Source organism: Armigeres subalbatus, chromosome 3 (genome assembly GCF_024139115.2).
Source record: "Armigeres subalbatus isolate Guangzhou_Male chromosome 3, GZ_Asu_2, whole genome shotgun sequence".
NCBI lineage: Eukaryota > Metazoa > Arthropoda > Insecta > Diptera > Culicidae > Armigeres > Armigeres subalbatus.
Window position 1 is genome coordinate 110618775 of NC_085141.1, and position 18621 is coordinate 110637395.

Sequence of the window (18621 nt, forward strand, 5' to 3'; positions counted from 1 at the left end):
TTTGATTGAAATGGTCACAATATGCATACGACAGTTTATGCGATCAAACAAACGTTTTGTGAAATGTGTGTTCCCATAACATGGCGTAAAAACCAGGCTACTACGTGTGGTTATAAAGCGCTAAAGAATAATTGTAGTTAGTTCTAACAATTTATTGATTGGAAAAGGGAAATCTTTTGAAAAGTTCGAGTTTCCGGGAAAGGTTTTTCGGATAGCTCTTTCCGTGAAAATTAAAATTATGTGGTAAAGATAAAATTATGTAACTTAATTTTCGGATTGGCTTTCAGTCACGGGTAATAGTAATCGCCCATCCTCCGGCTGCAAAACACCCACTATAGTGTGTGACAAAAGATAGTGAACAAATTCGAAAAGTGATCTATATTTTTGTCAATGAGGCCAGAAACATTATACATGAAACCGAACAGGACAAATCTCCGTAAGAAAGTAGCGGTAATTAACAAATTGACTGCCATCGAGCCCTGAAGAAGATCCCATCCCGGATCGAAACGTCGGCGATGAAGTAAAATTGTCAACGCTATTACCCGTGACTGAAAGCCAATCCGAAAATTAAGTTACAAATTTCACAGTCGTAATCCACTAGATAAAATTATGTGTGGAAGAGTTCGTGTTGCAAAGAATTTAATCAGTACCGTACGGGGATTTTTGCACTATTACAGCATTAGAATGGTTCTGTAACAAGTGTGCAAGCAGTTACCGTTTTCATGTATTGGCCAAAGCCCTCGTTCCAACCAAATTTTAAGCAAAAATGGTTTCAATCCCTATTTTAAAATACCCTAGTAGACGAGGATTAGAAGTAAATCAATCGTGATTAGATTGCAAAATGAGATATGGGCCTGATTTGTATGTAGGATATAGAAGCACGAAATATCATACGACAATATCCAAATTTGCTTTGAAATATCATGAGGTTATCAGTTAATGGTATTTGGAAGAAGTGATTAATATCTCGAGCTATTAGTTTGTTTTTATCCATAACACATCTTGATATTTAAATAACACTTCAGTGCATTTTATTTTGTTGATATTTTTGCCTGCTCTTTTGAATCTTACATCAAAGTCCATATCATGTTTATAAGTGGATATTGTACCCGACAGAAAAAAAAAAGTTTCATAATTCAGTTCTGTCCGGGTAAGGTAATGAAAAACATGAATAAAAATTGCACGCAAAAAATGAAACTAGATTTTGGTTCTGATACGCACTTTTAGAAAATACCCATAAATTACTACACTTTAGAGGAGGAAGGGGGTTTAGATAAGTGTGATTTCCCTTACACAGTTTTGATATGCTTCTAAAAAAAGTGTGACACAAATGGCTAATCATTGCGTTACATAATTAATGGATTTTCATTCTTCTTTTATATTATACTTCCTTTTGAATGATCGCGATTGTCTTAAATCAAAACTTTTGGCGACATTATTTAGCATTGATTCAAAAGAATGTAAACGTTTATCTCCAGACCTACACCTCGATGGATGAAAGCTTATTTTGTCGGATTATACCGTGGATTTCACAAGAAATGCTTGCTTTAGCAGGAACTTGCATATTAATGTTTGATTACAAAATCAGTTACGCCAAAATCATAAAGTAGTCCAGAAATACGACAAAGTAAAACGAAAACCTATATTGTGCCTAATTAGTGGATTGTGAATGTCGAAACAATATGAGACAGGTTTTTGCTTTATATTGCAGCAGGTAATGGAGGTACGTCAACTTATGCGATCAAATGACCATTTTTCCAAAAACAAATATTGCCATAACTCGAATGTTTCCGAACAAAACATGAATATTTTTTCATGGAGCATATGCATAATCGTACGAAGAATCGATATCCGCAAAAAAGTGTGTTTTGGTCATTTTGGCTTATACGTCAACTATGTGATCATGGGCAGCGAAGTCCAAGATTTAGGACTTATGTATAGCATGAATTAATTAACTATCAAAACCCACACCGAAGGTATTACAAGCGAAAAGGTACGAATATAGTAAGTAGTTATAGAAAATCAAAACCATTTACTAAAATAAATTGTTTTATTTACAAACTAATTGTTAGACCAGCCATGTTTACATATACTGTGCCAATATGAATTATTTGCTGAAACGCCAGGAAAAATGCATTACAGAGGATTCAAAATAAAATTAACATTTAATGTTGAAATTTATTCTGAAGTTGCTTCCCTGCACACCAAAACATTATGAATATTATGCGACATATTTGAATGAATTGACACAAAAGCACATGACGTAAACTCAATCGTATATGTTTTTCAACGTCAGATGATTTAAATATGCCACGGAACCTAAAAACACAGCTCCAGGTGCGTTGCCGCACGAATGCACAAGCCGATGATAAGTGCAAATTGCATATAACCTGTTATACTTCGATCACCACTCATCCAAGAAGTAAAGATAGCTAAGGGGTAACATTCTAGGCTCTCACTCAGAGAGTTTGTGTTCGACGCTCATTCGGTTCTCATTTTTTTTCAAAAACATATTTATAAATAATTTTTATTTTCTATAACTCAATACCAAATTTTTGAAACGACTTCTCTGCGATTGTAAACAAAGTTAAAAACATCGATTCGTAAAAATCTGAGAGGTGAGAGCACTCCCACGCAATCCAGCACCACTAACAGGTAGCCGAAGTATTTACCTATATGTTAGACTACATATCTACACATGTCTTTTAATCGAAATAATTAGACTGCCAATCTAAAAATTTCAAATCCGAAAAATCTAACTATTTTCGGCTAAAATGTGTTTTAACATTTTAACAATCATTTTAAAATTGACGCACTTCACCCTTGCCGGGGTGATGTGACTGGGGCAAGTGACTGAAGCGAATGCAGTGACGTTTTATTTTAGTATTACAAAAAAATCCCGGGATATAGAACAAAAAATGTTTCCAGTTGGCAAACATTCGAGTGCTTCCCAGTTTGAAGTCAGAATCCAGCTTAGGCTTCTGTCACCCAATCAATAAGATCATACAATTGGATCGAGTGTTGGAATGTGCATATTTCCATTTTGTGCGTTTATTATAAAGACTTGCAGCTCTGTTCGAACTTAATCGTTTGAATTATTACACTTTTGGTCTCCAAGCCATACGAGAAATAAGTTTTCGTAAATAATTCCTCGGATATAGGTGTTTTGTAATTTTTAATGAATTTTCATGCACATATGCGAAATGGCATATTTGCAATATCCAATCAAACTAACTGTTATTTATAATGCGAATAAATTTGTCGCTTGTAGAATTTATCTAATTTAATCGATAATAATGAATATTCACTTGTTGGGAATATTAGTGTTTTCACATGGCCGGGGTTCTGCCAAATCGCACTGAGCGTCAATAAAATATAACCCATTTTTCTACTCAAATTTTCGATTAGCAGATTTAATTGATAACAAATCGTATGGATATCCTACAACAAATATACATAAAAATTGATATTGTATGATGTTCGTTTTATTTTTGCGAACGAAGTACCACAAGTCAGTCAAAAAGTCGCTTGGTGCGATTTGTCGTTGAATTACCAATACTTTTTACTGTATTTCTTTCAAATTGATACATTCAAGGGGTAGACAAAATTCAGAAAAATATTCGCCCTGCCTTACGCCCTATGAATAAAAATTATTCCATTGTGTAATCAATGATATACTTAAAAGCTTTTATGCAATTCCTGATCATAATACCTGGTTTACAGTTGTCATTTGAGTGATGAAACGGCCTACTTTTCCATACCAACAGAATGGGTGCTTTAATGACCATTATGCAACTCAAATGGGTTGCATAATATTCATTATAGCACTCGTTTGGGTGCTATAATGAAAAACCTACATTGGGACAGTAGTTACATGACTACATTTAGCTGAATTAGTTTGGGTGAGTGTTTAAATAGTGTACTCTAAGCGTCTTGTAATAAATGAAAGGGTTTGTTGGACATAACATCACAATTTTCCAAAGGCAATTGCATCCATCGCTTCATAGCTTTTCAAGCTATGCAATTTGGCACGATAAGATGGAATCTGCCGCAACATAATTTATTGGCATGAATGATCATGTGGAGTAAATTCGATTGTACAATTTTGGTATAGATTTATCATATTAAAGCCCATTTTTCGTCACTGCAAAAAAATGCGTGTGCAACTCGTTGCAAAACTCGATTTTTTCAGCACTCGTAGTATTTATCCAACTCGGCAAGCCTCGTTGGATAAACGTACAACTCGTGCTGAAAAAATCATCTTTTTGTAACTAGTTGCACAAAATACTATTAATGACAATTTATGGACTGGAAAATTAATTAAAAATGAAGATGGTACAAATATGCAATTATGTACAAATGCAATAAAGCAATTTTCAATATAATATAATATCATAATTATTATGATTTGCTTTTTTGCTAATTCCAAAAGACGAATTCGAGAACGTTTTTGTGGTATGGTAGAAGCTGTGGGAGTTTTTCTCCAAATCTCCCACAGCATACTCTACCACAAAAACGTTCTCGAATTCGTCTTTTGGAATCTGCAAAAAGCAAAACATAATAATTATGTTATTATATTATATAGTTGTTAAATCGATTGTTTAAATTCGAAATCATTTAAAAAAATTAAAATCAAATTTTATTCCATCATAACATTTTCTATCACTTTGCGAATGTTTCCTGAAATTCATTCAATTTACAAGCAGACAACGCAAGAAACATACACCCCCCCTATGCTGCTCAAGCACTTCGGCGCCAACAGCACTTTTTTCGTGGTTCTTGTGACGACCGCCAGACGTCAAAATGATCTACTACCTATGTGCTTTCTTGCCTCATATAGGTATTTACTTCTATCAGTGCTAAAAATAGAACAGAAGCACGACTTGCTGTACGCGCTGTACGGGCTGTGTACAATGCGATGCCTGATGCAAGCTGAAAATAAACAGTCAAAGCTTGTGTTGCTGATGCTACGATGCGATGCCGACCGATGCGCAGTGGCGGAAACCCGTACAAAGAAAGATTCGTTTTTCGCGAAGCTCACATATTGTGAATGAGCTAATTCCTTAATTTGTTGATTGTAGCTTGTTAATTTAATTTTTGGTAACTTGGTGTTAAAAAGTTGATGCTGTAAAGCATCTCCTAAACAAATGTGTATGGGCAAATTAAATTCGAAAAATTATTTTAGTCTGACATTTATATGGGGGCCCGCCACTGTGCGACGGCACATTACCATTCCTTTTTTCACGCGCATTCGTACGGGAGAGCGTTGAACAAAGCACGATGCATTTTGAAATTGCTATACATGAGTATGTGATTTAGGGTATTTGTGTTTTTCTTAGCGCATGACTTAGCGCATTAGCAATAAGACAAGAGAAAAGTTATGTATGACGTTTAACATGAGAGGGTTTTCAATTACTGAACGGATATCGGATAACGGATATTTGTAATTTCCATAGGGCACCCGTTCCTTGAGTGTAGGTAGTGGGTTCTTATTATATATTTCCCATTATTATCCACATATGTTTCATTTCGTTGCGGTATCATGTAATTATGCCATCACACCAATATAATTTTTCATAACAAAATTGACTTCCTCACATCAATGGTGAAGCAACTTTTACGAAGCTATTTTGAATAATTGGTTAGGAGAAATAAATCTTATTTTAAAATCAATATTTTATCTATTAGTTAATGTAATGAAACTGTTTATTTTCAATCACGAAACGTGCACTTCAAGAATAGATGGTAAATTCAAACCACTTTTCACTTGGATCGTAGTGTAATTTGCACCAGTTCTGATCAATCACGGAGTAGCAACCATTGATATGTACAGTCAGTCTAAGCTAAGCTGAAACTGTATAGTTTCAATCAACAAACGATAAAAACAAATATTTTCTTTTCTCAATTCATTAATATTTCCAGTATAGGAACATTTACCCTAGCAGGATAAACTCTAATGCTATATAGAGGCAATAATCATATCTCCAATTCGATGATTTATGTTTGCATGTATCTTCTCACAAGTTAAGAATATTGATGGTGCTGTGGTATAGTATGCGCTTCCCACCCCAGAGATCACAAGTTCGAATCCGAGGTAGGGCGGTTTGCTTTTTTTTTGCACGTGAAAACAGTTTTTTCGCCGTAACTTCGGAACGCAATGTCCGATGGATCTAATTTTCAATAGCAAACAATGGGATTGAATTCTACGTCGAATGGAACTTGTTGCGAGCAAATTGGATAATGCTAAGTACCAAAAAGTGTGTCTCACATTTTTGTACACACACACACACACACACACACACACACACACACACACACACATACATACACACATACAGACATCACCTCAATTCGTCGAACTGAGTCGATTGGTATATAACACTATGGGTCCCCGGGCCTTCTATCAAAAGTTCGGTTTTGGAGTGATCCTATAGCCTTTACGTATACTTTGTATACGAGAAAGGCAAAAAGGTTGTTGATTGAAGAAATTAATAAAGCTTGTGTTGTGCGAGGTGGATTCTCTTCGATTGAGTTTCTTGTCTATTTCGAACTTTCATTCCTTTCGACCCTTTGCTCTTTTCGGCCATTTATTTTTTTCGACCTTTTGTCCCGTTCGACGTTTTGTAATTTTGACCTTTCGTCCCGTTCGACATTTTGTCCTTTTGATATTTGGTCCCTTTCGAACTTTTGTCCTTTTTCGAAAATTTGTGTTTCGATCTTTTGTCCGTTATGTACCCCTACATTAGTATTTTATATATCCGATAATAAAAAGGTTACAAACCCTTATGTACTTGACACTTAAAAACACTTATGGGGCGATTCAAATATGACGTCCACTACTTTTTGAGATTTTTAATCCCCCCCTACCCCCTTGATTGTCACTTTGACAGATACGTTTTTCGACCTCAATCCTAAGGCCGTCTTCAGTGTCTCGTACTTGACTCGACTCAAAATAAATTTAATCTATGTACTGTAGGGTGGCTCAAATTAGTATGGGAAAAACTTTTTTCAATTTTTTTGATGGGCCGCCTTCTTATTCGGTTCTATTTGATGCCCTGATGCTCTGAGTAAAGTTAATTAGTTCAGTGCGTGTTGGCTCTTGTTTCGGACGGCTGAACGATCGCGCGATTTGTCGAAATTTTGAGATTTGCATTGCGCGGCCGGTAGTAAAGTTAATTAGTTCAGTGCGTGTTGGCTCTTGTTTCGGACGGCTGAACGATCGGGCGATTTGTCGAAATTTTGTGTTTTGCATTGCGCGGCCGGTAGTAAAGTTAATTAGTTCAGTGCGTGTTGGCTCTTGTTTCGGACGGCTGAACGATCGCGCGATTTGTCGAAATTTTGAGATTTGCATTGCGCGGCCGGTAGTAAAGTTAATTAGTTCAGTGCGTGTTGGCTCTTGTTTCGGATGGCCGTACGATCGCGCGATTTGTCTAAATTTTGTGTTTTGCATTGCGCGGCCGGTAGTAAAGTTAATTAGTTCAGTGCGTGTTGGCTCTTGTTTCGGACGGCTGAACGATCGGGCGATTTGTCGAAATTTTGTGTTTTGCATTGCGCGGCCGGTAGTAAAGTTAATTAGTTCAGTGCGTGTTGGCTCTTGTTTCGGACGGCTGAACGATCGCGCGATTTGTCGAAATTTTGAGATTTGCATTGCGCGGCCGGTAGTAAAGTTAATTAGTTCAGTGCGTGTTGGCTCTTGTTTCGGACGGCTGAACGATCGCGCGATTTGCCGAAATTTTGTGATTTGCATTGCGCGGCCGGTAGTAAAGTTAATTAGTTCAGTGCGTGTTGGCTCTTGTTTCGGACGGCCGAACGATCGCGCGATTTGTCGAAATTTTGAGATTTGCATTGCGCGGCCGGTAGTAAAGTTAATTAGTTCAGTGCGTGTTGGCTCTTGTTTCGGACGGCCGTACGATCGCGCGATTTGTCGAAATTTTGAGATTTGCATTGCGCGGCCGGTAGTAAAGTTAATTAGTTCAGTGCGTGTTGGCTCTTGTTTCGGACGGCCGAACGATCGCGCGATTTGTCGAAATTTTGAGATTTGCATTGCGCGGCCGGTAGTAAAGTTAATTAGTTCAGTGCGTGTTGGCTCTTGTTTCGGACGGCTGAACGATCGCGCGATTTGTCGAAATTTTGAGATTTGCATTGCGCGGCCGGTAGTAAAGTTAATTAGTTCAGTGCGTGTTGGCTCTTGTTTCGGATGGCCGTACGATCGCGCGATTTGTCGAAATTTTGTGTTTTGCATTGCGCGGCCGGTAGTAAAGTTAATTAGTTCAGTGCGTGTTGGCTCTTGTTTCGGACGGCCGTACGATCGCGCGATTTGCCGAAATTTTGAGATTTGCATTGCGCGGCCGGTAGTAAAGTTAATTAGTTCAGTGCGTGTTGGCTCTTGTTTCGGACGGCCGAACGATCGCGCGATTTGCCGAAATTTTGTGTTTTGCATTGCGCGGCCGGTAGTAAAGTTAATTAGTTCAGTGCGTGTTGGCTCTTGTTTCGAGTCAGCGGATCGACCGGTCGTCAAAGTTTAGTTTTGCTTTGTGCGGGTGAGTAAATAAATCAGAAAGTGAAAGTTTGTTTCTTATCCGGTCGTGTTTCTCCAGTAGCGGATCGACCGGTCGTCGAAGTTTAGTTTTGCTGTGTGCGGAAGGAAAAACGATCGGCCGGTCGTCGTAATTTTGTTCTGCTTTGCGCGGGTGAGTGAATAAATCAGAAAATGAAAGTTTCAGATAGCGAGTGTTTTTTTCCCATCCCATAGATTGCATCACTTACCGAAGTGAATCCAGATAAATTATCCTTTGTAACTAAAACGATATCCTATCCCAAGACAATCGTGGAGATGCAGAGGTGTTCTCGGTCTCTAGTAGCAACGAGAGTCGGACTAACAATCTTCCCCTTCCTATATGACCGTAAGGACGTGGCCGGCGCCGTTATTGACTTTAGATATTTGAGCTCCCGAAACGTGTACATTGAGAATGGGTAGCTAGTCCCAAGCCCCATTTATTGTGTTCTCTGTACAATTTCGCAAGTTCTAGTCAATCATGGAGTAGCAACTACGAATTGTGCGGTCATAATGCTCATGCTTATGCTCATGCTCTATTTTATGCCCTGATGCTCTGGACAAAATTTCAGCCAAATCGGTCAACGATTGGGCAGTGCTAAACTCGTTAGAAGTTTATATGAAAAAATGTATGCAGAAACATCCAAAAACAGTGAATTGCAGTTGGACGGCACAACTTACGATGAAGAACTATGATACTCATTCAGATCTTGAAGAATTTAATACATAATGTTATGCAGAAAACCGCGAGAAGGATAGAGTTTGCCCGGCGAAGTTATTAGCGTTTCTTTCAAGTGGGGTTGGAGCAAATTTCGTTTCTTTTACCTTTGAAAAGAAATAAATTCACCCCTACAACACTCCAGTAAAATGCTAATATCTTTGCCTAATAAACTCTAATCTTCTCGCGGTTTTCAGCATAACATTCTGTATTTAATTCTACAAGAACTGAATGAGTTTCATTGTTCTTGATCGTAAATTGTGTCGTCCAACTGCAAATCACTGTTTTTGGATGTTTCTGCATACATTTTTCCATATAATCTTCCAACGAGTTTAGCACTGCCCAAACGTTAACCGATTTGGCTGAAATTTTGTCCAGGGCATCAGGGCATTAAATAGAATCGAATAAGAGGGCGGCCCATCAAAAAATTTGAAACAGTGTTTTTTGAGCCACCCTAATGTACTGTGTAGATATATAGACATCACTATTGGTAATCTGAGATAAATTATTTTAACTATTCGGCCAAACGGCATTTGGCCAAATTGCATTCGGCGAAATGGCCTGACATCATTAAATAATTTCACTTTATGACACCGTCGACACTTTTTCGGTAAAAAAAACTTTTGTATAGATTTTGATTAGATTAGATTATAGGATTTGTTCATACCAAAAAGAAGCGGTGTCCAGAAATGAGCACAAGGCATTGTGTTGCTATAGCAGATAAATACCATTTCATCGAAAGACATTTCGTCGAATGACATTTGGTCTTCAGGCCCAAAGACAGAACACTCAGAAATGGTACGCACACAAATCCATTCAAACATTTGTCACTTACAGGTAAGATAAAATAAATCGTAACAGATATTACGTCGAATGGACATTTAGTCGAAACTTAATTATGAATCCACTAGAGACGTTGGACATTTGGTCGAATGGACGATATTTGAAAGAAAGCAACTTTAGATAACTATCCTCGAGCAACATAGGACCGAAGAGCCAACAATGCTGAACCGAGAAAAATTGGGTTCAAGTTTTCTAAGTCTATTTTAATTCGTTGATTAAAGCAGAATCTTATTTTATTGCCAAAGACATTTCGATGCTAAACGTAAATGGTTTTATTATAACGGTAAATTTTGAATAATTGGAAACCATTCGAAGTCTTCAAAATTTAAGCTAAACCAATAAACGCGCCGGCTTTTAAGCCATTCGCTCAACGCCATTGATATAGGTTTGTTACTGGTTACGGCAAGCAAGTCAAATAATGTTTTTATCAAAATAGCTTTGTGACCAGAACATTTCTGCTATGCGGTACATTGAAAACCAAGAAGAAGTATACATCTTAGCATTACTTGAAGGCATATTTCCTAACAAAATAATATCAAGTGAACGGCCTAAAAACCAAAGCAAAAAACTTCTAATTGTAGTTAAGGAGGCAGAACGGTTGTATACTATTTCGCCGAAAAACATTTCACGGATTTTTTTTCACGTTTCGACATTCCGCGGAATGTACCAATTCTCAGAAAGACATTTCGCAGAATGCACCTTCGGCGGAATGCAGTCAAAATAATTATCATTGAAATATTTACTGAATTCTACTTAACTACATGGTGCTAGCATTTTGTAATCTGGTCCAAATTTTGTTTTGGATTGTGTGTTAAAGCAGTGAAGGAAGGAAATGCTTTCTTTGAATGAGCGCATGAAGGGAAATAATCCCTTCATTAAAGGGGCCCGTCTGCCAGGTATATTATATAAAGGGTTCGTAGGATGTAATTGAGTGTTCGTAAGCTTATTTAATTCTAGAGGTGTTGCTTAGCCGTGCGGTAAGGGGTGATTCTGACGCCCATTACTTTTTGAGATTTTGAGACCCCCTTCCGCTTCTGTTCGCTTTTTTGTCACAAAATGTTGGACCCGTCCCCCGTAAAATGTGGACGTAATTTTTGAACGGCACCTAAGATTCGTGGCTATGCAAGACCATGCCCAAGGAAATTTTTCTAAGAAGTAGAAGAAGAGAAAGAAGAAACCATTCTATACTATGCCAATCTGAGAAAATTACTATCTGCTGAATTCTACACCATTCTTTACTGAAAAAATCATAAGGGTTGTGTACAAGAAACGACCGCAAGGTAGACGTTGGGCAACGTAAGGAAATTATTGTAACACAATACGCATTGTAGATTATTATGGTTATGATTTCAGTGTTAACTAAAGTATTAATGTTTTAACTGTTCTGATACATTAGATAAACAGCTTAAAACGGTTTTCCTATAATCAATATGGCCCATTAGTCCCTTAGTAGTTAGTCCCGTTGATCGGTACGAGTGCAAATATTGTGTAACCGTAACACTCACTAAAGGGGCGTGACCAAAGGGTTAACTTTATTGATTACAAGAAAGCAGCATTTTGTTCAAGATGTTGCGAAGAGCATACCGGGGACTTACCATCGGCATCGGTGGAATTCCTGCCAGCAATTTTATTCCCACTGACGGTGTGGGTCGTGCGGTCGTCGTCGGCATCAGATGAAATTTCTTGCCTGTTTCGCCACGATGGCAGCTGTGGCAGCAGCGCGGTGGAGCACATTTCAACGGTGGCGTCTGGAGTACCATCCGATTGGCTATCATCAGTGAAAGCAGCTCTTAAGCCATAATTTGAGGTAAGACGAATTTTGATCAAATGATGATTCGCTTGGTGATGGCAGTCGGTAGCATAATCACGCGCGCGTCAGAGAAAGACGCTGCAGAAAATTATTCACGTGGAGAGCACCAGTAGCAGACAAGTGAAATTTCGCTTCAAAATTATAATTTTAGAAGGTAGTCTACTACTTGTTTCAGGTTGTATTTCCATTCTATCCATGCGAATACATTTTTGCAGCTTCTACTTCTGACGCGCACTCGTGATTCTGCTGCCGACGGTAACTTTCTGCTGTCACCAAGCAACTATGATTTGCAATCTGTCCCTTTCGATCTGTATAGAAACGCGAAGGACGAAAGGCATGCACAAAAATCTCAAAAAATAATTATTTCGTGATAGGGCATGAAAGTGGGCAATATCTGCTTTATTTTTGTGTTTATCACCACTTTCAATTCATTGGTATAAAGGAATATGATTAATTTATCGACTTGTCATTTTTCTTTGCATATAGGGGAACTGTTCCGTTTTCCATCTTACTGATCATATATTCATCTCATCGCGAAACAAAGAAAAACGGCACCAATTCCGTTGCTTTCTTTTTGCTAACATGCGTGCTCACTGCTGAAAAAAATCACTAAAATAAGAAACAAATCAAATTCCTTTTTATTGCTTTGGTTTTCGTGGGATGAATATCGGAGCTATGAGATGAAGTCTATAAGCGATAACCCTATCTATTGAAATAATTTAGAAATTTTATATTTAAAACAAAGCACAACATCCTTTCATTATTGCTTTTCATTTCATTTCATTGAACAAAGAACCAATGGTCACCCAATGTGGAGTGTCACTGACGCCGACGATATCCACTCGATAGTTTGCCGCTAAAACGTTACAAATTCAGAAACCACCGGAATCGATGCTAGGACGGACCGCTCCGCTCCCACTCACCGTGAATCATCTTTATGAAATGACGGGCGAGTGCGAATCATGGGCCTTTTTATACCCGGTGAAAATGAAACGGTGGGTCACAAAGCCCGTAACTTACATCATGCTGATGTCCGTGTTAGGAATGCATGAACGGGAATGGTTGGTTCTGATATTTTTACTGGGTAGGACAAAAATTTATATTTTCAATAGTTTATCGTAAGTAATCAAAAGCTTCAATGAAACTGGGAAATTACTGGAGAGTTTTCGAGTCGATCGATATATAAATCTTGAAAATCCATCGAAAGATACAAAATACGTAACGTTCAAAATCTGACATGATTTCGTGACGGTTCCCAATTTTAGATTCTAATTTGACACCCAGCACCTTCGGGTAAGACGTTGTCCAACGTCAAAGCGTCAATCTGCAAAATGCAATATTCCGCAAAACGGCTTTTCGCGAAATTGTACATTCTGCCAATGATCATCATCATTGAAAAAGGCCTTACTCGGCATAAAATGCTAACTTTTAAGCACTTTGAATGGGTTAAGACATTTTTTGCAAGTATCTTTTTCTTTTATTCACACTTGCTCTCAAAAAAGGATGGCAACATCATTTAATAAAATTAACGCTCAGGTTTTGTGAATTCATTGCTCACCTGGTGTATATATTGGATAAAAGCTTCTTTTTATTGTTTTGGTAAAACATAGCAATCTCTCTCGACTACTTGAAGATTACTAGGGGATATTTTATTAAACATGTTTTGTGGATTCGGGCTAGAAACCGTCTTATAGGATATTATCAATCATATAGCAAAATGCTTATCAAGAAACACCGTTGTATTTCCCAACTGCATTCCTATCACAGATCCATCCGTCCCCATAATATGATTTAATTGTTGGGTAATATTTCTATCATCTTGGTGAGCCCTGTTGAGGCTCGTTAAATTAACAAAATTCCCACGTCTGCAACACAATCCTCCATTGTTTTCCCAGCCAGCCAGACAAACACTGTCCATATCCAACAGTTCCACTCCACGCGCCAACATGGCTCCCCGAACGACCGACACCCACTGGCAACGCCACCTGTTTTGAGCCAACGTTACCATTTTCAAAGCCGGGAAAGCTTCCGGAAATCGATATAACTGCTCCAATCGATTACCCCAAAGATGCATCCTTTCCAATGGAAGCAGTTTAGAAAAACCGACATCCAGTCTACTCAATTTATTATGCGAAACATCCAGAGCTTTTAGCTTATCGTACTTCTCGAACCATTGCATGTGCAAATAGGAAACGCTGCAATACGCTATATCAATTTCTTCCAGCATTTCTAGAAACCGTAAGCTTGCTGACCAATTTCGATATTCCTTCGACCGGATGGTCACCTTCTTAAGAACGTAGTTCGGTTGGTCTATCTCAGCCTCCAACGTGACTAAACCCGAGTCAATAACCTGAAGTTCTTCCACTGTGGCATCGTGATTTATGAGAACGTTCCGCACCTTTCCTTTGCGGATAGTGACCCGCTTCGTAGATGTATCCAACGCTCGGAACATATCCGGTCCAAAGAATGGAAACTGACACATACGAAATTCCAAATGGGGTTCCCTTGGCAAATTGGCCTCGCTGAAGTTGGCTTTGGTGGCATACTCGATCAGACGGCTTCCCAAGGCCAGATATTTACGGTTGTATCGGCAACTGTGCAACGGTAATAAGGATCCCACAATGAGCAACGTTGCTAGCGTTCGGCTGAAATTGATACTAATTAGTGGATTGAGATACGGTCGTTAGGGATTTCTAACATGAAAAATTGTGCCATGATTCAATATGGTAGCCATGAATCCGGAACTATATATTAAATACTCGAACTATTACGACGAATTTTACGGAGATAGGAACTGAACAATAAGCAACGCCTATGCAGTTGTGCACAGCTGCTGATAGACTGATAAGTCGAAGTAAAATTGACAGCCATGAGAAATGTTTATTATTCCTTTCTGTTCCACATGAGTGCTCGACAGGGTTAGTGTGAGCAATCGATGAAATTTTATTTCTGCTTTCCCACAGGAACATGGCCTAGTTTTTGAATGAGTCTTTCATGTAGATTTGCAAATTATTTGAAGGATTACAAAAAACAGAAAGAAAGTTCGATTTTGGAGTGATATCCTTTTGGTACAGCTTTGCTAAAATGTCAATTTGCTTTTCACTTGTTCGCTTTGGATAGGATGTAAGGGAAGATCCATCAATAACGCAACGCTAAAATTGGTCTTTTTCAACCCCCACTCCCCGCTGATAATTTTATGTATGAAACATCTCAAAATTTTGTAAAACTTCCAAGACTGGTGGCTGTGACGCTTGTGAACAATGAAACTCAATCTGAACGGACTGGAAATTCTAGATAAATAGACTCATCAACTATGCAGTGGCGTAGCCAGAAAATTGGTCTGGGGGGGGGTTTTATGAACATTTTTTTTTTTCGAAAAAAAAATTTCTTCCAAAAATTTTGTCTCTGGGGGGGGGGGTTATACCCAAAACCACCCCCGTGGCTACGCCACTGCAACTATGAAGTCAGTTACTGCTGAAGTTGTTGGTGACTGATGTTATGACCTCTTACAATATGCCATGGTATACGGTAGGCAATTCTCATGTTCACATGTAAACCATAGTGCTCGAAGTGAAATTTACAAAGCTCGCCACTTTACTTGACTTGACTTGAAAGCGGTCAATAAACTTAGACTAAAAATAATTCCTCATGGAAAATATGGTTTTGACTAAAATGAACATCCCATGGGAAATATTATATCAATGCGCTGGAATTTGAAAAAAAAACGAGTTTATTCAGTTTTCTTGCAGTAATCCTTAACCGAAGGAAAATCTCAACGACACTACCACGAATTCCATTACCCACAACGCTATTACCTCGAAAGTCGCTACCCTAAATGTCATTTGCTCCGAATGGGTTACTACTCAGAATCCGATACACTTCAAAAAAATTCGAGTTTTGTTGCATTTTTTAATAGTTTAAAATAGGAAAATATAAAAAAAAACCTTCTCGAAAATATACACGCACGTGAAGACATTTTTCAATCCGAGCTAAACCAATTAGAGTTTAAAAATATGAGTCTCCATCTGTCCAATCCCGATAAGAGAATTATAAAACTCGGATAACCCAAAATTATAAATTAAGTTGAAGTCAATCAAACAGCACAACTACGTTTTCGATACCTAAGCAGCATGCTACTATTTCAAACACAAAGCAGCAAACACGGAAGCGTGGAGCTTTCAAAAGTTTGGAAACCCTTTTTCTATCAAACGCATTGTTGGTTGCATAGAGGAAGGCGAAATCATCACCGACCGAGCAAGCAGTTTTAGTTTGTGAATGGATCATAAATGACCATGCGTTCACATGATGATGGCAATTATCTTCAGCATCAGTTTGTGAGCTTGCTATCAAGAAAGCTCATGCTCCCACTAGAGCTATGCCCTAGTCCAAAAATCATCAGAGACGGCCTTTGTAGTAATTTTAGTTAGCAACGCGACGGCGTCACTCCCGGAGATACTTTTAGGCGCAGCTATTTTTTTTCCCATCCACAAACTTTCTCTAAATTCCCAAACTGGGAAACCAAAGGGGAAATGACGGCTTTGGCAGGTTTTGTTCTATTATTGTCAGGGGGGTTTTTGTTGATCAAATTTCATGAAATTTGGCCACAATATTCTTTGATATGCAAAGAATCTTTAGGCCAAATTTGAGCATAATTAGTTATAGAAAACCTCCTCACAATAATAGAACAAAACCAGCCAAAGCCGTCACTCCCCCTACCTATTGTAATTTTCGCATTCTCGAGCTGCATCAATCAATCCACCACATTATCCAGAAAACATGGGAGAATGAAGAACTGCCGGCCGGCTGGTTGGATGGCCTCATATACCCAATCTATAAGAAAGGGCACAGACTAGAGTGTGTCAATTACAGAGGGATCACCCTTCTGAACTCGGCGTACAAAATCCTGTCGCGTATCCTGTTTAACAGACTGAGACCGCTTGAGGAGACCTTCGTCGGCGAATACCAGGCAGGTTTTCGTGAGGGCCGATAAACGACGGATCAGATGTTTAGCCTGCGGATGATCCTTGATAAATTCCGGGAGTACAACTTGCAGACTCACCATCCGTTCATTGATTTCGAACATGATTTTCCGGCGAACCTGATTAGACTGATACGTGCAACGCTTGATGGCTCGAAATCAAGTAGGGTAAAACGACCTATTATGTCATAGTGTCAAATCAAAATTGATTTCAAAATTTCTTCAAAAAAATACCTGTTGGTCTATTTCCACATTGCAGTACTCGAAAAGGATGCTCGTTACTATAGATTCGTAAATATTACGTCAAGTATTCTGAACTTATGTTCTTTTGAATTTATCACAATAAAAACAAACAGCCGCAACAATAGGACGCAGTTGCCTATCGTTGCGATATTTTTTGAAGGTCAGTCCTATTGTTGCGGTATTGCATTTAATTCTTAAGGAGATCGATACCACAACAATAGGACCTTGGCACTACCGCAATAATAGACTCAAAGGATTCAAATTTTAGATGAAAAATGTTGATTTTTCATCATTTTGAATGGAATTTTGTGAAACAAAAGCGGTTCTAGTCGTTAATTCGAAGAATTTTAGCGTATCCACAATTGTTTTTAATGTTATTATATCCAGAATGGACTATTTTACTACTAACGCAACATTAGGACATACCACAACGATAGGACGTTTTTTCCTATTCGGATTGCAGACGAAGTGTCAACCTCGTTTGTGACCTTAGACGGATTGAAGCAGGGTGATGCACTTTGGAATTTATTGTTCAATATTGCGCTCGAGGGCGCTATTAGGAGATCTGGCGTGCAGGAAGGAGGAGGAACGGCACTATCATCACACGGTCGCATATGCTCCTAGGCTTTGCGGACGATATCGACCTCATTGGAATCGATCGCAGAACAGTAGTGGAGGCTTTTGTCCCACTGAAGAGGGAGATGGCGTTCTTCCTGGAATTCCTCCGGAAGCTCCTTCTGAAAATCCTTCGGAAGTTCTTCCTTGAAATCCTCCGGAAATATCTCCTTATGTTCCTTCGAAAGTACCTCTTGGAATTCCTCCGGAAGTTTCTCCTGAAATTCCTTCGGAAGTTCCTCCTGGGGTTTCTCCGGAAGTTCCTTTTGCGATTCCTCCAGAAGTTCCTCCTGGAATTCCTACAGAAGTTCCTCCTGGAATTCCTCAAGAAGTTCCTCCTGGAATTCCTCAAGAAATTCCTCAAGGAACTCCTCCGGAAGTTTCTCCCGGAATTATTCCAGGAATTCGTCCTGGAATCCCTCTGGAAGTTCATCCTGGAGACATCCTGGCAGATAGACGAGTTTGTCATAAGACGAGTTTGTACATTTAATTCGGGAAATGAGATACTACAAAATCGTCTTATGATAAGTGAAGACGTTCGACTAAAAGCTTAAAATAATCTTCTTATCAGATATAATTAAATGTCAGTGAAATATTCGATTTGGTGGGTCGTATGCCCCATCCGCCAGTGTACGTCTTTTTATTTATTCCTCCGGTAGTTCTTCCTGCAATTCCTCCGAAAGTTCCTCCGGAAGTTCCTCCTGGAATTTCTCCGGAAGTTCCTCCTGGAACTGCTCCGAAAGTTTCTCCTGGAATTCCTCCGAAAGTTCCTCCGGAAGTTTTTCCTAGAGTTCCTCCTGGACTTTCTCCGAAAGTTTCTCCTGGAATTCCTCCGAAAGTTCCTCCTGAAGTTTTTCCTG

General features: G+C 38.7%; 2 protein-coding genes across 4 annotated transcripts in view; both read right to left on the minus strand.

The window, feature by feature from the left end:
- Positions 1-18621, minus strand: part of LOC134224460 (uncharacterized) — a 346723-nt gene that overhangs the window by 131679 nt on the left and 196423 nt on the right. The gene's annotated exons all lie outside the window — the stretch shown is intronic.
- Positions 13422-14775, minus strand: LOC134219253 (uncharacterized). The gene is made up of 2 exons (XM_062697961.1): positions 14624-14775; positions 13422-14570 (listed from the first exon to the last, which is right to left on the minus strand). Exons 1-2 carry the CDS (start codon positions 14638-14640, stop codon positions 13631-13633), a joined length of 957 nt encoding a protein of 318 aa, XP_062553945.1. The 5' UTR covers positions 14641-14775; the 3' UTR covers positions 13422-13630.